The 19,080-nt window shown below is 48.2% G+C and overlaps 8 protein-coding genes across 8 annotated transcripts; 5 read left to right on the plus strand and 3 right to left on the minus strand.

Moving 5' to 3' along the window:
- Positions 1–162: 162 nt before the first annotated feature.
- BDW43DRAFT_301572 (Zn(II)2Cys6 transcription factor) lies at positions 163–2,224 on the plus strand (the record flags this gene model as incomplete). The annotated part of the gene is made up of 7 exons (XM_032045070.1): positions 163–301; positions 375–649; positions 704–925; positions 985–1,136; positions 1,193–1,366; positions 1,416–1,757; positions 1,819–2,224. 7 exons carry the CDS (start codon positions 163–165, stop codon positions 2,222–2,224), a joined length of 1,710 nt encoding a protein of 569 aa, XP_031898455.1.
- Positions 2,225–2,625: 401 nt separating this feature from the next.
- On the minus strand, positions 2,626–3,561 carry BDW43DRAFT_301573 (class I SAM-dependent methyltransferase; the record flags this gene model as incomplete). The annotated part of the gene is made up of 5 exons (XM_032045071.1): positions 2,626–2,977; positions 3,019–3,130; positions 3,189–3,374; positions 3,438–3,515; positions 3,558–3,561. 5 exons carry the CDS (start codon positions 3,559–3,561, stop codon positions 2,626–2,628), a joined length of 732 nt encoding a protein of 243 aa, XP_031898456.1.
- Positions 3,562–4,366: 805 nt separating this feature from the next.
- On the plus strand, positions 4,367–7,069 carry BDW43DRAFT_282001 (putative thiamine pyrophosphate enzyme). The gene is made up of 14 exons (XM_032042575.1): positions 4,367–4,508; positions 4,563–4,596; positions 4,650–4,699; positions 4,749–4,843; positions 4,894–5,039; positions 5,090–5,273; positions 5,329–5,398; positions 5,447–5,731; positions 5,784–5,834; positions 5,887–6,194; positions 6,247–6,347; positions 6,400–6,572; positions 6,671–6,833; positions 6,882–7,069. The coding sequence occupies exons 1-14, from the start codon at positions 4,397–4,399 to the stop codon at positions 6,907–6,909; spliced, it is 1,800 nt and encodes a 599-aa protein (XP_031898457.1). The 5' UTR covers positions 4,367–4,396; the 3' UTR covers positions 6,910–7,069.
- A 1,810-nt stretch (positions 7,070–8,879) lies between these two features.
- BDW43DRAFT_282005 (zinc finger MYND domain-containing protein) lies at positions 8,880–10,037 on the plus strand. Its single transcript, XM_032042576.1, has one exon. It carries the CDS (start codon positions 8,919–8,921, stop codon positions 9,921–9,923), a length of 1,005 nt encoding a protein of 334 aa, XP_031898458.1. The 5' UTR covers positions 8,880–8,918; the 3' UTR covers positions 9,924–10,037.
- A 1,874-nt stretch (positions 10,038–11,911) lies between these two features.
- BDW43DRAFT_282006 (uncharacterized protein) lies at positions 11,912–12,791 on the minus strand. Its single transcript, XM_032042577.1, has 2 exons — positions 12,584–12,791; positions 11,912–12,497 (listed from the first exon to the last, which is right to left on the minus strand). The coding sequence occupies exons 1-2, from the start codon at positions 12,703–12,705 to the stop codon at positions 12,383–12,385; spliced, it is 237 nt and encodes a 78-aa protein (XP_031898459.1). The 5' UTR covers positions 12,706–12,791; the 3' UTR covers positions 11,912–12,382.
- An 863-nt stretch (positions 12,792–13,654) lies between these two features.
- BDW43DRAFT_135431 (uncharacterized protein) lies at positions 13,655–15,373 on the plus strand. The gene is made up of 2 exons (XM_032038248.1): positions 13,655–14,096; positions 14,290–15,373. Exons 1-2 carry the CDS (start codon positions 13,871–13,873, stop codon positions 15,309–15,311), a joined length of 1,248 nt encoding a protein of 415 aa, XP_031898460.1. The 5' UTR covers positions 13,655–13,870; the 3' UTR covers positions 15,312–15,373.
- Positions 15,374–15,435: 62 nt separating this feature from the next.
- BDW43DRAFT_301577 (uncharacterized protein) lies at positions 15,436–16,794 on the minus strand (the record flags this gene model as incomplete). Its single annotated transcript, XM_032045072.1, has 3 exons — positions 15,436–16,364; positions 16,417–16,546; positions 16,603–16,794. 3 exons carry the CDS (start codon positions 16,792–16,794, stop codon positions 15,436–15,438), a joined length of 1,251 nt encoding a protein of 416 aa, XP_031898461.1.
- Positions 16,342–18,730, plus strand: BDW43DRAFT_282032 (cytochrome P450). Its single transcript, XM_032042579.1, has 5 exons — positions 16,342–16,462; positions 16,553–17,423; positions 17,504–17,758; positions 17,814–18,442; positions 18,531–18,730. The coding sequence occupies exons 2-5, from the start codon at positions 17,054–17,056 to the stop codon at positions 18,684–18,686; spliced, it is 1,410 nt and encodes a 469-aa protein (XP_031898462.1). The 5' UTR covers positions 16,342–16,462; positions 16,553–17,053; the 3' UTR covers positions 18,687–18,730.
- Positions 18,731–19,080: the final 350 nt, after the last annotated feature.

Here is a 19,080-nt window from a genome sequence, read left to right on the forward strand (position 1 = left end):
GACCCTTCATGGTTAGGGCTTATTAAATCATACTTGCCTGACCTACACGTCACCTAGCTATAACTACCTCTTTATTTATTTCTTTTGTCCCGATGCATTCGAAAGTATCATCCTTTTACGGACCCTATGTACACCAAAGTCTGTTTTACTTGACATCGTAACATGGCATCGCACCCACCGGGGAGGCTGCTCCTGTCTGCACCTTCGACTGGGCTTCCTCGAAGTGAGAATGCCATTCGGACACGTACCAAGAAGGCCCCGGTAGCTTGCACAGAATGCCGCAAACGCAGAATGAAGGCACGTTTATAGACTTATTCTTTCTCCACCCCTCGGGTCTCCTTTATGTTGCCATTGACCATTACAGTGCAGTGGAGGTGTACCGTGTGACCGTTGCCAACATAGCCAGGCAACCTGTATCCTCGACGAGTATAGTGATGGCCGCCGCAAGGCCGGCATCGAACGCAGGCTGGAGGCTTTGGAGCGAGATCGCTGCTTACTAATGGGATTGGTGGGAAGTATTCGCAACGATAATGAACATGAGCTTAATAGAGCCTTGGATTCTATCCGGAGGAACGACTCGTTGGATGAAATCCGGCAGTCTCTTGCTGAAAGTCAGACCCCAGGAGAGTTGGAGCATGGTCAGCAAGAAGTCAGAACTCATCCATGCCCTAATCTGCTTCACCATGCGCTGAACGATGAGTAGTTACATGACGATCCTCTCTACCGTGTACCAGCACAGCCATGGACGTCAGTGACGGATGATAACAATTATGTTTCACATCTTATATCGTTATATTTTACATGGAACCACCCCGTGCAAAGCTGGATTGACCGTAATTTGTTCGTCAGAGACATGCAGAGTGGTTGCACGGACTCTCTGTTCTGCTCTGCATTTCTCGTTAATGCCCTTCTTGCCGTTGCCTCTGTAGGAATTACCTCATGAACAATACACAAGCAAGAGTATGCTAAATAACAAATGCACAGTTTTACTCAAATTCACCGATTCTGAGTACTCTATCAACGTCTCCTCGTCCCGGAGGACTGGAATTTTATAATGAGGCGAAGTGGCACTTAGATCAGGAAGAAGGCAAACTTTCCTTGGCGGGTTTTCAAGGCCGTTGTGCGATGTATATCAGGTACCTTTTCACATCGACCCTTTTTACGTGCTGTTCTAACTTAATCATACATGTAGTACATGCGGCATGGGAAAGAATATGCTGGGTTGGCAGTATTTGGTGGAGATTGCTGACTGTGCCCAAGAGTTGATGATTAGACGGAACACACTCATTGCGAGAGCGAGGGAGCAGGATCAAGAAATCTCTCGAGCTCTGAACGTAGCAATCATTGGTTCGCTCAGCGTACCTCCGTGAGTGAAGCTACTCGAAACGCAGGGGCAGCTATCTAACTCGTCCTAGTGTCGCTTTTGCTAGCCTCCACCAACTGTCTATAATGCCAGAGCCCACGTGTGAGCGGCCGCCTCAAGACCATAGTGAAGGGGACATGTGGTTTCCGTATCCGTTAAAGTCTGATTCCGTGTCAACGCACGGTAACTGCGTGACTAATGCCTTGTTTAACTTACAGCTCATTCTGTGGGATGTTTCTAACAGCCTCTTTGGAGCTAGCGGGCAGCAACTTCGTTCCAGCAGTGAGGACATGGCCAACGCCTTTAAACAGCGTCTAGAGGAATGGGCTCTCCAGATCCCTGAATGTGCAATGTTGGAAACCGGCAGACCAACCCCGGCAATACTTGATATGCAGTTAGTAGTGGTGATCCTCTCATCCCCCCTCTACCCTACCACTAACACTGCTTCCTGATAGCATGAGATACCATAATGCCATAATTTCTATATTTGATGGTATCGGTGTTTCCATAAATATTAGTGAACTAAATACGTTGCGGACTGGTATTGGCAATATCCGTGTGTCTGCGGCCCGTACGTTATCCCTCTTACTTGGGCTTCATACATCTTATTGGCCCGCAATCTATATGCCGTTGAATTATATTCATTACGCAAAAGTTGCGCTGTTGACTTTACTCGACGATCTTGACAACGAGGAAAGTACAGGGTCATTTGTGAGCTCCTTTACTGCTCTTCATACATGGGCAGGTCGGTTGCCTTTAGCAAAAGATGTGCTACAAGATATCCAATTGAAAGCTACTCAGTGTGAATTAGAACTACCGCGAGAGATCACTAGTTTATCCTCGCTTGGCGAAAACAGTTGAGACTGCGACATCCCTCGGCAAACAACTGATATACCCCGAATACATGTTTTCCTACCATCATTTCATACCCATTAGCGCAGTTCAATGCAAGCTTCGTACAAGAAATATTACTACTTAGTTACTGTTGTATATAGTTTAAATTTTCGTGATTTTGTTTTGAACAGCACATGAAGCGGCGAAGCCTAAAATAACCCTATAGCTTACACTGGTACTGTAGAGTGCTAGGCTGGACCTATTGTATTCACCGACCCTTTTCGAATGAGAATACTGTGCATGAAACTTTAAGATGCCCGGTCCTTAAGTCTAGAATCTTTGAGGAGTAAATTAGTGTAATTTACCCGTAGACTGAGGATGCGCATGAAAGGAGTGAGGCTGTTATCTAATTAGTTTGTCCCCTATTCCTAACACCGCTTGAACAACAAGAGCACACACGAGTTTCCTATCGGATTCGCCTCCCTCCAACGAGTCACCATACTGGCTGTTCCAAGATTCTGCTCAAGCTCATCTACCGTAGTATCCTTGCCGATGAAGAAACTTTCCCCATCAGATGGAATCCCATCACGTTCCGATTCAACGCGCACAAAATCCGATCCTGGGAACGCCGTCACAGCGGGATCCACCGACCATGGTAGGGGTAGATCGTCGTAGAGATCAGCAGATAGCCTATTTCCGGTGAGTTTGTACGGCTTGAGTATCTCCTGCCCTTGGCGATCAAGCGTGTTCGCACTTCGTCTGCATTTTGGGTAGATTGGTCTAGGTAGAGATATCAACATGATTTCTCTGTCATTGGAGACACATAACTACGGCAGTAAAGCGAGGCGCAAGTCCATAGAGCAACTGTGCCCCTCGGCCTTATGATATTGGCTGCCTCAGCCCAGAACTTGGGCATCGAAAACCCAGTGGGCCCTGTATATAATAAGTTATACTAAGCTTCTTGGTAAGGATATTAATGGGTCGATGGTACTTACTGCCGTAGCAGCGATAAGAAGATCGACACCTCCTTCAGCCTCGGTTAAATGAGAAAACTCCTCTGCTGCGCCGACGGCGTATTTAATCATGCGATCTGGCTTGGTCCTCCCCCCAATTTGACGAGCAGTGTTTTTCATCTCTGGGCTGGGGTCAACTCCAATTACTGTCCTGAATGATGGAGCTAGGTCGCGCGTAGCGTTCCCATGACCACACCCGATATCAAGTTAGGTGACAAAGCGTCCACCTGTCGCCGCATGGGGGCTAATGATTGTAATGTAGAGCTTGTCTGGGTACGAGCGACGAGACTGTGCGTAGATGGCAGCTTGAGACTAGTTGCAGTTCCGAAAGGTGGTATCGGAGTGACCCATCTTTTGGAAATAATTGCGGATTCCTTGCTGTGATTGTTTTCCTTGGTATGGAGAGCAGGTAAGGTGATCAATAAATCTTAAAGGCCAGTGAAACAGGCATAGGGCTCTCGATGAGTCAATATGAGTACAATTCTTGATATCGAGAACTTATGGTGACCTGATCGGCCAATATCATTGGCCAGTCTTTTATCTTTGCTTATGAAGGCTAATTAGGTTACTATTATCCTGAAACGTATTCCCTAGAATGTCTTAGTTGCTGCTATCTAAAGGTCTTTTGACCGCACACAGGATTTTGCAAAGGTTTAATCGAATTTAGTGGTATCGGCTATCATAGTCGTGTATGTAGAGCGAGATGGATCTGCGAAATACTCCAGTTGCTGCCATTTACTGTGCTAGACTTGTCCCGTAGTTAGATCTACACACACTGGGTGATCTTTATGGTAAAATACGGGGTTGTGGAATGTGGATTATGGTGACGTCTTATTACAGATCCTTGTAAACGGTGTGTTGATATCGATCAAGATTTAGGTCGATGCAACCCTAATCTGATATGCTACATGGGGAGTCACCTTCCATACAATGGATGACCTTAGCTGCAAGGTAGCCATGACGAACGGCAACGTGACTCGTACAGTTACATTGCTCCTGGTCCACATAACGTATATGCGGGGTCCGATGGAAGTATTTTCGCAGGGTCGTAAACGGTTGGCTCTGCGAAGCCGTGTTTACTTGGCGTGTCGATCTGCGGCACGCCTCAAATGTTATATCTACCCCGCTATGACTACCTCGTAGACTTTGGAAACGGTGTCACCCTAAGCAGACAAACAAATCCAGCATGATGAAGCGCAAGAATGGAGGACTGCAGGGTCCAGATCATGGTGTCCCTGAAGAGCTAGTCAAGGATGGCAACCTGACCTCTGCTGCGGAAGGCTTCTTTGAAGCAATTTGTATGTCGAGATCCGTCCGCATCCTTTACCGTAAGTAACTAATGAACCTTTAAGCGGAGGCTGGTATTACCCACTGTTTTGTTAATCTGTAAGCCGTATGGAGTATATACGTGCCTGATCTGCGTGTAACACGAAGCATAGGGGAAGCGATCATCCTGCCATGTTGGAAGCCATGATCAAGGCAAAGCAAGGTACTAACCATGGGACACGTTACACGGAGCGAAGCTAACGACGCAGCAGATAATTCGCCCACCTTTCCTACTATCATCACTTGCCCTTCTGAATTGGTCGCATTGTCTGCTGCCCTTGGATATGCTCAAGTCACGGGAATTCCGGTATGATATACGTCAGCTTGATACCTGTGCACCTACTGAAACATTGTTAGCAATGTGTCATCGTACATGTAGACTGCGGCACTCTGGCCATGGGGCAGTCTATCCACAACGCTTCAGTTGGTAGAGTGCCAGTCTTATGTTTTGCCGGGCTTAGTCCCTTCACTCAGAACGGGGAGCTTCTCGGATCGAGGACGGAGTACGGCTCGATCTCATGCGTCTTATTCAATCGAGCTAACATTATTGTAGGTTCATTCATTGGTTGCAGGACGTACCGGACCAAGCAGCAATTGTTCGGCAGTATTGCAGGTACTCGGGTGAGATTAAGACTGGACGTAATATAAAACAGATGGTTTATAGAGCATTGCATTTTGCAATGTCCGACTCCAAGGGGCCAGTATACCTCACAGCAGCGAGGGAGGTACTCGAAGAGGTATACACCCTGAAGGTGGTCTAAAGAAACGATCGCTGATGAAAGGGACACTTAGCATGTGGAACGACGATTTTTAGAAGGGGAGATGCTTAGTCCAATTGTTCCCAGCGCCCTGCCAGAACCAGGTTAGAATTTACCTCACTGCATATCGGGCTTCCTGCTCATATCGTCAGAGGTGGAGCTCATTGCGAAATCACTCATAAACGCCGAAAGACCACTTGTTATCACAGGGTATTTAGGTCGCAATCCACGAGCACCACCCTTGTTAGCAGAGCTTTGCGACAAGCTTCCCATTAGTGTTATTGAGACTGTCGGCTCCGACATGTGTTTGCGTAGCGATCACGAAGCATATCTTGGCGTTACTGTCACCACGCATCCGGCAGTCTGCGAAGCGGATGTGATCTTAATACTGGATTGTGATGTGCCTTGGATCCCTAACGCTGGGAAGCCGCGGAAAGGTAAGGGTGAAGAAGCCAAATTCCTTTGGCCATGCATGTACTAAGCCTCCAGGCACAACGATATTTCACCTCGATGTTGATCCACTCAAGCAACAAATGCCACGTACGTAACCTTTGAGGTTAAGCTAATAGCCCTACTAACTATGTGCTAACAGTGTTCGCAATAAACACGACACGCAGGTTGAAAGTTAGTTGTGAGGTTGCACTTTGGCAACTGAATGCCTTCATTGATAGCCAGAGTATTGAAAAGACAAGATATGCTTCGGCATTTGAGGCACGGACAAAGCGCTACTCGGGTTGGAAGGAAGAGCTACGCAATTTAGAATCCCCATCTGAGGACGGCACTATACGCGTCTCCTACCTTGCCTCTAGACTGCGAAACCATCTGCCAGATGACACTGTTTATCTCGTCGAAGCTGTTACTAACTCTAGCTCCATTATCCAACACCTTAATTTGACTCAGGTATACTATCTTCCCAAACGAATCAAATTATTCTTGTTAATGTAAAACTTAGCCAGGAACGCTGGTTGGAAGCGGTGCTGGTGGCCTGGGCTGGGGAGGCGGTGCGGCACTCGGAGTGAAGCTGGCCAAACCCGGATCCTTCGTTTGTGCAATGTGAGCATTCATAACGCCGAATATAATCTCATGGAGCCTAACCAGATAGCAGTGTTGGAGATGGGACATTCCTTTTCTCACAAATGGAGAGCGTCTATTGGATCGCCAGGAGGTACAACATCCCGTTCCTCCTTATCGTGTTAAACAATGGCGGGTGGAATGCACCAAAATTATCGGCTTTGCTTGTGCACCAAGATGGTTTAGCTTCAAAATCGAACAGACGAGGTGAGTCATTGAATCAGGCCTATCTTTATGCCGGCGGCAACGACGTCGTAGGTAGACCAACTTGGCGGGGCTAATTGGACCACCACACCACCACTTAGATCTCAATCTATCCTTCGAACCATCGCCTGATTACCCTGGGGTTGCTACTGCGGCAGGGAAGGCATGGGGCATTGCCGTCAACGAACAAGACAAGTTAGACTTCGCAATCAAGGAGGCTGCAAATGTTGTTCGAGAAGGGAAAAGTGCAGTCCTTGAAGTTCTGTAAGTTACAGGCTGGACTAAAACGTGCAAGTGAGCTAATATCTGCAGAATACCATCCATGTGGAAAGATAATTGAACAGGGTATGGCCCTTCTGAACTCCCCGATGTCACTCTATATAATCCTCAGATGGATGGCCTCTTTAAAATTATCTTATTCGCACAGTGACACCTGACTATAGCGTTGTAACTAGTCATTAAGCTTGAGTACAGAGTATGATCTCTGACTTGAGATATTCATGTTTACCGCCAGGATTTCTCAATATAGTGGTTGACAGAGTATACATTCAACATCAGTAGCCATACTCTTTTTGATGCCAATACCAAGGGCTTTGTCACATGCATCACATGGAAGCTCATCTCGTGATGATATATAGAACCCACAGATCCAATACTGAATTATATGGCTGTTTGAACACTTTATTTCCGGGCTCCCTCCACCGCAACACACGAACCCTCATTGCCCCTGTTCCATCTGTAGACTATGTTTATCCCTATGATGCCACACTTCGCAATACTCCAACAGCAGTCTTACTCGCCAATGCGTTGGCATGTCGTGCCATATAGAGGCGAAGATGATTGCTGAACCGTTGTGGAGGGTATTGAAATACATTAACACAAGTTGTTCACGTTAGCTTCGCCTTTCGCATTGGAGGTTGCCATAGGAAAACTTCAGGAAGCAAGACAGAAAAAGCGAAGAGGCTTAGTAATCTCTGATGCCGCAGCGCGCAGACGCACAAAGTTGTGAACAAGTCAAACTGAGACTGTCGGAGATTCCAGGGGGGAGGAGGGCGGAGGAGGGTCTCTCTAGCGTCAGGCCTCAAGACTTCGTCAGGTTAAAAACGGTCGTCCTAATGGCAGATCCAGATCTACATTTCCGGCTCGTGCCAAGCCCAGGAGCTATTAGTAGCTGCGTCAGGGCTACCCGGTCTTTAACGTTTTCGGAATTCGGTAACGCTGTTTGCTATTCTGCTAGGCGTTGGTTAGGTTTTTTGGATGTCAGGCCACAAAGAATGGGATCAAGTATTTCCCTCCCTTCACCTAAAGGACTCCTGGCCTGGCCAATAGACACGGGAGGGGACCTTTTTGCAACATGAGGTAAAGATTAGCCGCTCATGCGACAATCTGATATAAAACCTTGTAGAGAGACGCTCGGATGAGGCCACAGGAGGGATGCTTGTCAAAAGATCTGCCAGAGGATACCGACGATCTTTATCTGGGAGTCAGGCTGACCATCTCAGATCCAGTGTGTTATACTATGTAATGTCTGTAATGGACTCCAAAATCAGGGTATTTGTTAACGTGCCCGGCTCTCACTATCAGGAATATAGAAGGTATATCGGTTTCTCGTCGCTCAGGATATCGTATACAGTTTTGTTCTCGTGGCCTCGATACAATGCAAACCTTCCGACATAGTGAGGACCAGGAGGACGCCAACTAGAGTTCGAGATTTTGCCTCATTATTGGGAGCCATTCTCGGGAATCGGTGTTACCTCGTCAAATTGGTTGCATCAATTTCGTAAGCCATTGCTGTCTAGCAAGCACGACGTAACCTACCGAGCAAGCCCACTCCACAGGAGTTACTTTTGTTAGCTTGGCGTTCTCTGTCGCCAACTCATACTCCTTCTCCAGCTTACAGATCGTCCCAGCGTTACGATGGCACCCTATTCGAATCTCTCAATGCTCCGCTGACTCATATCCCTAACGTTCTTCACTGCATGGTATAGCATTTCGCGCTTGGGGGCCATTTTTAAGCGTTGTTATGGTAAAGTTCGATGAAAAAGGCAACAAGGCTCTGTGGACGAGGGTGTGGTGGGCATATGGTAGGAGACTTTTTACGAGTGACTGTGGAGAGCTCTTGTTTACTGATATCAAAAGGTCCTGGTGAGGAAGCCATGAACCAGTGTTACTACTAATATTAGGGCAATTGCTTCAATCCGGGGAGAGTCCATGGCATGACTGGACCGCCTGCCCAGATAGGCTTAACCTCTATCCTATTTGCTTACTACTATCACCTGACAAGCTGCACCAACAACATCGAATAATCAAGCTAGATGGTATCTTCTATCCAAATGGAAAACAGGGGAAATGGAATTATTCAATCTTCCATCTGGCTGTGGGATCTGCGGTAAGAAGGAAGGACTCCTCCGATGTGCTGTGTGCAAGGTGATGCCATATTGTGGCCGGGACCATCAAACTGCTCACCACCCCTCGCACAAGTCTGCATGCAGCACTATCGGACGACGCCGGGTGTCCATGGAGGAGAGAGAACAGGCATTGCGCGGAATACCGGGAGACCCTTTTGACACCAGCGTCGGTGATTTCTGGGGCCTCCCTGACACACGAGATTACATGCGAGCTCGATTTGCGCTGGTGGAGGCCATGTCTCGGATCAACAACGTCGAATCCGTTCAGGCACGGTTGGACCATTGCATGGACCTGCTTCAGCTATGTCGGAGTGATAATATGGGCGTGCGGCTCGTGGTCCCAGCGATGATGCTCCGTCTAAACAAGGACCAGGAATGCTATGATTTTGTGACATGGTCGGTTGTGATAAGTGAGAAGTCTGACTATGACTGGGGTGATACAAACTTACCCTACTATGACATTAAAAATGCGGATGCCTTTGAACCCGTCGACCGTTTCTGTAGCGAGTTTGTCGACCTTAGCCATACCGTTGCTGTGATGCTTCTGAAAATCAAGATGCTGTTCGACCTAGTGAGGTTGGACCAGTCAGCCTCCGCCTTTGGTGCCAGGGTCCCTCGTGAAATTCTCGATCAGATCCAGTTATCAGTGCCTCAGAGCCCGGTCGTTGTCGCCAATCGCCAAATTCAAGATTGTGAAATACGCCAGGAAGAGACTAAAAAGTTGAAGGTACAGATTCATACATTGTATACGACGATCGGCCGGCGAAACACGCACTTTTGGGCAGCTCTCTTGAGTCCGGAGTTGCATCTTTCCGCGAAGCCTGAGTACCACTCGGCGGGGGCCGTGGAAGAGATGCAGGTAGTGTTGAAATTATGCTACGACGCGTGGGCTGAGACTTCAGGGGCGATTGGGTTTATTAAAGCAAAGATGCAGGGGAAATTGTGATTGATTCATGGTTTGCTGAGTATTTTGCCGAATGCAATCAGGACCAGGAATGAATTAAAATTTGGTGTTGTGCCTGGTGTGACATGCACTTTCTTACTCAAACATATATGTGAAACGAAATTTTATTTTTAGTCTTTCCTTCAAGTCAGTAAATATGAAGATAGCTCTAGTCAGAAAGCCGTGAGCTATGTACTTAATAATTAAGATCAAGTAGTTACAGCAAATGCCACTTTAGAGTCGAAGAGGTGACCATCTCTAACGCATTATCAGCAGCATGCTATACTCTAACATTTGGTGCCTTTTCTCGTCTACATATAGACGGCGAATTTATACCTGAATGAAGAAGATACTATGTCTCTCGACAGGCCTAGCGTGTGGGGGACTGGGGCTATTGGTTCTAGCCGCTAGAAAGAATAATGAAATATTAACGGTACATCGAACAGATGACTCCAGGCACTCCTCCCCAATGGAGAAATCAAGTATTTTGTAAATTAAAGATAGAAGCAAGCAAGCATAACAGAGACACCAAGAAATGCAGGTCGTTTGCTAGCCTGCAGGGGAGTATTTATTCTCCAGCATCGCATCACTAGGAGCTAATCCGCTGTGAGTGCAAACCGAACGAGAGAAGATGATGACGCCTGATCCAACGCCAACAATCACCATCCAGATCCTTCTAAATTATTCTTATCTTCTTCATAGCTCTTCTTTTTTCATCGTTCCCCCTAAGCTTACGCTATCGCTATCGATGGAATTGCAAAACGACATTACGGTTCTCCCTGACCCAGCGCTCTCAATCAGCCTTTTCTTTCTTACGCCACTCCTGGGAAGAACTCCTATCGCGGAGCGGCTTACACAACGCACTCCAGGGTCTCGTATAATAAATAACCAAAGAAACCGAAGATACCGAGATCACATTTTAGCAGAGCATGCATTGACAACGTTCCAAAACTTCAGGACCTTTCCCTTTCATCCCTGATGCGATATTCGTGTAGTATCCATAACACGCGAGGGTCTTTTGGAGGAACTATGATCCCTTTGTCGATCAGTTCCTCGAGATCTGTTAAGCAGAGGAAACTATTCTTGAACTCCCATTAGGGGGGAAGGCGCCGCGCTCTAGCAGATCGAACTGGTCGATGAAATAGCATGTATCTCCAACTGGCTTCCGGGCATAGATAGGCCTATTCCAATTGAGGTGGCCTTATCTACGGAAGCCCAGCTTCTTCAACCGCTGAGCGCCGACGCGTGCTCAACTTCCTGCAGAAATTTCGTCCCGTATAATGTCCGCGAGGAGTGTGTTCCTTCTGCGGGGCTGGCCTTTCGCGTTCTCTTCAGATAGCGGTATGAAGAATAGAGCAGTCTGGATCACCTTCGGGTCTTTGATAAGATAATTCCACAAACGGCAAACTCGTGTAGAGGTTAGTGCGCATCATCGATATCTCCAAGGGCACGTAGCTCCAAAGTTACACTTCAGCCAATTAGTATGCTGTCCTTCACGACGGAGCAGACGGGTCGAATTTGAGGAAATAGTGATGCGGTGTCGCAGGAGAGTTCGGATCGAGTCGAAGAATTAGAGAAAATCCTAAGAAGAGAAGGGAGGGAGAGGGTGTGTACCATCCTAGAAGTACCAGCTCCATAACTTACTCGATGTGACACCCGTTTACCGAGCTGGATGCAAATGATTCAGCAGACACCGCACATGTAAGTTTCTATCAACCAATGAATGCCAGCATCTACAACTAAGTGCATGTCTAGGAATCCCATAACCCGACCATCTTAGAGGTTGAAAATTTAGCGTTTTAGGAATATCACTCGAGGTTTACGAAAGTTAGACACTACGGCTGATTATTGTGCCGGATTCTGTTCATGCGGCACATTAACGGGAGAGTATTAATCCAAACGGGCCTACAACCTCTCAAACGAACTATAACAGCAAGTGTCCAAGGCCCATCAACAGTTACGTCTGAAGCATAACGGTGGTCCAGGTTGTGTCCGATCGAAATGGTGAGTAGCAGACCGCATGATTTAAGCATACATTCAATACTGCTGAGAGATATTTGCAGAGGTGAGTTAAAATCCTTACAGGACTGCCTATAAAATAATTAAGTGATATTGCCGGGTCGAGCTCCCTACGAGATTGACGTCTGTATATCGCTCACTGATTGGTGGTCTTGTGCTGAATAGGCCCCGTATGATAGCGCCGCGGGCACATGGGCCTTAACATGCTTTCTGTACACAGACCAATGCTTGTTTTGGTTCATCGAAAGCGAAAGCACAAGCAATACTAATCACCTATAGAAGTACCTACAATTTCTGAGCCCGACGAGCCTGATCCAGCAAATCCCGTCACAATTTCATGCAGCGTTTCATCACTGATAGTGAGGTACATCTCGCTGGTCAGCGTCCCGAGGATCTTTGCAGATTCAGCCCTCGCTGTGCCATTCCTGTATAGAGTGGGATGCTCAACCAAGCCCCGCTAAAAAAGAAATTCCCGAATTCTTTCGAACGAAGCGATAGAGCTTCGCGGACGTATGACTGTGGTAGCCCGAGGTAGATTGCTGTTTGAAGAATTCGGGGCTAGTTAGGTCGTAGATTGAATCAACAGGCAGAATAGTCGATAGAGCTATGACGTGATAGAACGCGGGATTTTAAGGAGAGCTTACCAACTGTCTTCCCATCTAGCGGATATCACGAACATAGGGTAGCTCGATAGATGGAGATGTTCTCTCCTATCAGGAGTTACACACGTATGTTGGAATAAAGTCTTTGTCGCAACTGAGAGCATATATCAATCCAGTTAGGAGCCCGGTTAGTTGGTTGGTGGATATCCCTATTACTTTCTAGCGCAATGTCTCACTTGATGTATAGTGCGTATTATTATTTCGGTCTTCCGGAAGTCTCTACATCTGGGCCCCAACGTTGCTTATCATTGGGCATATCGGTTCCGCCGGGGCGCTGGCGTAAAGTACTAAAAGACATAACTGCAACAATAAACACACAATTCCTATCATGGGCTCTAGTGAATTATGTAAAGAGATTTGTCTCACTTGGTAGATTTGGCTGCCCACTATACTGAGTGAAACATGGGAGAATTTAGCTGCAGCTTCTAAATTGATTGATTGGGAATTTTCGGCCTGGCCAAGGTCCAGCGGACACTCTGACCCCACTTCACAGATCAGATCAACTAAAACGTCCAGTTGTCTTCACTCTCCCCACCTTTTTGCTTGACATATGGGCAGTGCCTCACTCGATATTGCTTACGTAACATATAAGGGCAATCCTAATTACACTAGACAGGGATCGGGACGACTGCAGATCACCCCTCGTATGATTCTCACGCAAGACGAGAGAGTGAGTGTAACCTCGTCAGCATAGCTAGGCTAACCACTATCCTTGTGATACGAAAATTCTGCCGGCCTTCAGCAACTGTACGGCGGCTTCCATCGACCGCATAGCCGACACTCGGGAAAGGCACTTGTTCCTCCTGTAGGATTCGGATAGCCGACGGTTCGAACATTGCCTAGTCGTCACATTGGCTGATACAAAGTGCAATTAAATATGCATCACACGCCTCGTCCCTCGAGCGTAATGCGAGATAGCTTAGTTGCCTGACCAACATAAATGTTCGGAGGTTTGGCGATGTACGGCCCTAACTAGTTCGTACTAGGGCCATCGTGGCCTGGGCCCTGACGGTAGAAGAACAAAACGCAGCGCGCCCGAGGGCTAACTGCGTACACTACATCTGCCACTAGAAATTCCATGCGGCTAGTGTATGGCAATGCGGCGCCGTAATTCTATATTAGTTGCATGGCTATTACAGGCTCTCTAATGCGCAGAGGTCATGCCTTTAAAATTATCTCCTGTCTAATATTTACTCGACGTACGCCTTGTCCCTATAATTGAAAAGTCCTTCCGTTCTCTGCGTTGCAGCGCTTGTAGCTCCGAAAGTCATGGGGTCAATGGCGATGAATGAGAAGGACTACCCTCCAGAGTACATGGACGCGTTTTCTGGTGATGAACTACTTGCAACTGCCGTCATTTTCATGGTCCTGGAGATAGTCTTTGCAACCGTGCGAGTCTGGACGAAAGAAAGACAGGAGATGGAGAGGGGTCTAGATGACTGGTTTATCTGGCCAGCACTGGTGGTGAATATTATCCTGTGCATTGAGGGATTGAGTAAGTTCACAGTCCTTCATCTATGCACACCTTCAATATTATGCCATCGTAATACACTCCAACATACACAAGCAAGAGGGAGAGCAGGATAGAGAGTTATATCTCTGGTTTGGTCCTAAACTATTCCTTGATTCCTCACCTCACTCCAGAATTGAACGAAACACGTCCTAATAGACGAGATCCTCTTTCCTAGTCCTGATCCCCCTTGCCGGAGTGGGAACCCATCTTGTGGCTGTCGAGTCGCGGAGTCCTGAGAAACTAGTGGCCTGGTCGAAAGGCATCTATGCCTGCGTTTGGCTCTGGGCGCTAGCAGTGGCCTTACCCAAGATATCGATCGTAGGCTTCTACCTGCGCTTCTTCAAAGCACCCTACGAGCGAGCTATCAGCTACACCCTTATATTAGTCATCGCGGCGACCTTCGTAGCCACGGGATTAACTGCTACATTCGAATGCTCTCCCATCCACTACCAGTGGGATAAGAATATAGCGGGCGGGGGCACCTGCATCGACGTATTGGCATTTTACCGCTGGATGTCATTCCCGAATATCGTCACGGACGCTATAATGCTGATACTTCCACTACCTATGGTGTGTAGGTTACATACCACCCGGAGTCAAAAGGTCGGACTCGGTATTATCTTTGCAACTGGTGGAGCGTATGGTTTCCCCCCCCTTATGATGTCCTTGTTACGGCAATGCGTCTCCCTGTCTTACACTGCATATAGCGGAATTATTACTTCTTGTCTACGATTTGCGATCTTCTATAACCACGATGCTTTCCAGGATAACACCTGGACGTCTGTTCAGCTGCTCAAGTGGACGGATATCGAACCTGGAATTTACTTCCTAGCGGCCTGTATGCCCTCTTTCCGACCACTCCTTCAGCGTGCCTGGAGCCGGTTTATGTCGCCGTATCTCAAGTCATCTCGGAACGGGGGGTCTACCGACCCCAGCGAGCGTGGAGGAATTGCTCTATACACAATTGGAGGGAGCAGTCGTGAGCATAAATACGCACGTCGTAGTCATAACCGTACGCTTGAATTGCTTTCTGAGGTGGATGGAGACGAACCAAACGAGGTGAAGCAGGATGATCGAAGGACACTTCTGACTCGTATGGCCTTTGGCAATGTTGCATCTTCTAAGCGGCAAGGCTCGCCGTTTCTTAGCAATGGAGGAATTCAGGTTACGAAGACGGTTGCCATTGATCGTTGTTAGCGGGTTGAACGGTAGTCTATATGCTATGCGACGTGAACAGTATTGGCGTGTGTAACGATGCAAATCATACAGGAGCAAACCCCTCCGAGGCCTGACATGATAAGGACGTTATCGATATAGCCAGCTACAAGTGAGACTTTTTAGGCCGCTTGGTATCGACCGGCTCCTTCATATACCTCATCCATTGCGCTGATAAGACCCTTCCATCCTGGTCAGACTTGCCGCTGTTGTACTGGCGACCCCAGAACTCCTTTTCCCTCAGGTATATTTCTGACTGTAACTCGAGCCAGCGTGAGATAACATGCGCCGTATCGCGTACCTTCTCCAGCGGCGCCATGTGTGATGTGCCCGGTAGAACCTCAGCACGCACCCGCCCAGCCGCCACTCCTCCACTGCCCCCCAGCCCCGTGCCGATACGCTCTAGCTTATCCCGCCTGCGCGCGGGAATGTTAATGTGGCTTTTCTCCCCGAAGACAAACAAGGTCGACGGCCGCACATACGGCAGAAACTCGAACGCGATGCAAGCCCAGGGGCAGATGGTTACGTAGTTAGGATTGTGATTATCTCCTTCCTTTGCCGTTTTGGCGAGATCTGGGCTCAGAAAACGCTCTGTCAGGTCATCACAATCGCGTGCAGTAGCATTAAACCGCAGATACGTCCAGGCTTCTTGCGCCTTAGTAGTTGTAAGGGTTACCGACTCGGGGCGGACTCGCAGCCCGAATTGTACGTATTGATCCACAGCCCTCGGATCCCATCGACGCCAGAATGGGTCGCCCCGAATGTAAGCCTCCGCGTCTTTCCGAGAGGCCCACACATCGGGGCGAGAACTGGCCCATAGAGCTGGACTTCGGCCCCCAAGCTTGCTGGGGCTTTCGACTTGGATCATAGGTTCTAGAAAGACGAGACTGTGTAGGAGGCGAGGATGCATGATCGATAAATGCACAAATTGCGAGCAGCTAAAACTATGTGCAATTCCCACGATCGGAGGTTGGATCTGCTTTCGAAAATGGTTTACCATGAGTAGGAGGTCTCGGGAATGATCAAACCAGTTTGCTATGGAATCGTCGTGAGCAAAGAAGTGTTGATACGCGGTGGCACAGCTTACGGTCGTCTCCGAGGATCTGCTCGTTGAGCACCCCGCTAGCCCCTTGGTGAGAACAGTCCGCGATCCATATGGCCTTGACCTTGACGCTGGTCGATGTTATGAGATCATTCCAGATTGGCTCATAGCACTCCTACAGAAGGTATCGAACTTTAGTAGATGTAGGCGGAGGGAAGGAGGGCAACTAACTTTGGGAATCCCATTGGCATGCCCAGCGATAATTGTAATGTCGTCTGGGCTAGGATCGAGATTGTTCAGAGGAATGTATTGCTTAACTGCTAATTGCAATTCAGGGCCAACTCCTTTCACTGCATGATGATACTCGCGAATCGAGTCACACGGGATGGTGTGCTCTTTGATTCGAAATTGGGAGGCTGTCATATTGGTACCTACTGAAAAGATACGATCACTAGACTCACTGGATAAATGGAAGTCGACGATTAAATATTGCCACACTTTGACCTCCAAGATCATTCATTCCCCGACCCTGGGTTGTGGGTATCGTTTAACCAACCAGGTGTTCTTTAACCGAGGCTGCGTGTTATTACTAATTGGTGCTATAGTCGAGTGATCGTCCGACGCAACACTAACACGGTGGTTACTGTTTAGTAGTGCTTTAGGACAGCACAGTTATAAATGGATGGATAGCCCTTGCATCACTCTCGCTTTGGCGTACACCCATGTTACTACTATTTTCTCCCCGCGCTTGAGATCAACCATGCTGTCCAATTCCCTTTTAAACGGGTCAGCCACGAGCTACTATTTGATAGTAGGGGCCATTCTTGCGGCCATCGGTATCCCACTACTACTCCTCCAACTCTGGGATCCTCTCTCCTCAGTCCCCGGCCCATTTTGGGCTCGGTGGTCGCCCCTGTGGATGGTCCGCCATGCTCTCAGGGGTGACATGCATCAAACTATGATCCAGATGCACGACAAGTATGGTAGCTTAGTCCGTACAGGCCCGAATGAATTGAGCACTTCGGATCCTGACGCGATTCAGCAAATTTATGGTATGTGATTATCCTGCCGCTGTTTATTCTCCCAACTCTATTTACTATCCAGGTATACGAACTAACCATGACCACTACAGGACCAGGATCCAGGTTCCGCAAAAGTGACTGGTACAGTGTTTGGCAAGGTCGGCGGAAATTCGACCTCTTCCCAGAAAGAGATGCAAACATCCATGCTGCCCAGCGCCGACTCGTCAATTCCATTTACTCCATGAGTAGACTGAAAGAGCTCGAGTCCTATCTGGACGATGTGCTGACCGTCTTTCTCACGCGATTATCACAGACTAGTGTGCGTCGCATCGATATGAGTTACTGGGCTCAACTATTTGCTTTTGGTAGGTACATTCACTGCGAAGTGATGCTCTTGTTTTTGCTGAGAGTGAGGCTCAGATGTTATCGGTGAACTCACCTTTTCCAAGCGATTTGGCTTCATCGACACGGCGGATGATAAGGGGACGTTCGCCCAGATCGAGAGTGCGCTGCAGTCCGCCGCGTGGATCGGTCAAGTACCGTGGCTATACTGGGTCCACGACTGGCTCTCCCCTTGGTTGGGCAACTACTTGGGGATCACAAACCGTCATGGAATGCTACGGCAGATCGCGGCGAGAGAAGTCGAGCAGCGGAAACTAACCAAAGGTGATCACCCAGACATTCTAGAAAAGCTGATGGACGTCCACCGCAAGAGTCCAGGTCAGTTCGATATGACGGCAGTATTGTCCATGGCGTCGAGCAATATCTTTGCGGGGAGTGACACTACTGCTATTTCCATTGGAGCCATTCTCTACTATCTGTGCAGGTACCCGGAATGCAAGGCCAAGTTGATGCAGGAGATTTCCACAGAGGCGAAGGCTGGCCGCATCGGGCGCGCAAATGTCCCATATGAAGTGGCTCGGAGGATGCCGTACTTGCAGGCTTGCATTCAGGAGGGACTGCGCTGCCATCCGGCCGTGGGAATGTCTCTCCCACGAGTCACACCACCGGAGGGGATTGTGGTGGATGGTCGACATATCCCTGGTGGCGTAAGTTTAACGAGTCTGAAATTGACCGTCTTTTCTGTGTATTAGTTCCCAAACGAGCTACGGAGATGTACTGACTTGGGGGAAATAGACTGTCATTGGAACCAACCCTTGGGTGATTCACCGTAACAAAGAGATCTTCGGGGAGGATGCGGATGTCTTCCGCCCCGAACGATGGCTAGAAGGTAATGCTAGCCGCAAAGGTATGGCTCTGATCCTGGTTGTGCTTGTCAGAAGAACTGCGTGAAATCTAAACACCTAGCTGGCTAGAACGCTTCTTCTTCGCATTTGGCGCGGGGTCGAGAACGTGTATTGGCAAGAGTAAATATCCCTCCCTCCCCCATATGCAAAGCTTCCTTCCATACGGCTGACAGCTACAAGGTCTCAGTTTGTTAGAGATATCAAAGGTGAGAACAGAATAACTACGATCAAGGCCTGTTGTGGGTAGACTTAACTGATAAGCATGCCAAGCTCCTGCCATGCCTGCTACTTGAGTATGACATAGATTTCGCTGACCCTAAAGCCAAAATATTGGCAAACTGCTGGTAAGTCCGGGGGTTATAGCCGGCTCTCGACGCGCTAATCTGATTCTAACGTCCCTTTCAGGTGGTTTGTTAAACTTCAGGGCCTGTACCTCCGCT

The sequence above is a fragment of the Aspergillus alliaceus genome, assembly GCF_009176365.1.
Source record: "Aspergillus alliaceus strain CBS 536.65 unplaced genomic scaffold BDW43scaffold_33, whole genome shotgun sequence".
In the NCBI taxonomy this organism is placed as follows: Eukaryota; Fungi; Ascomycota; class Eurotiomycetes; order Eurotiales; family Aspergillaceae; genus Aspergillus; species Aspergillus alliaceus.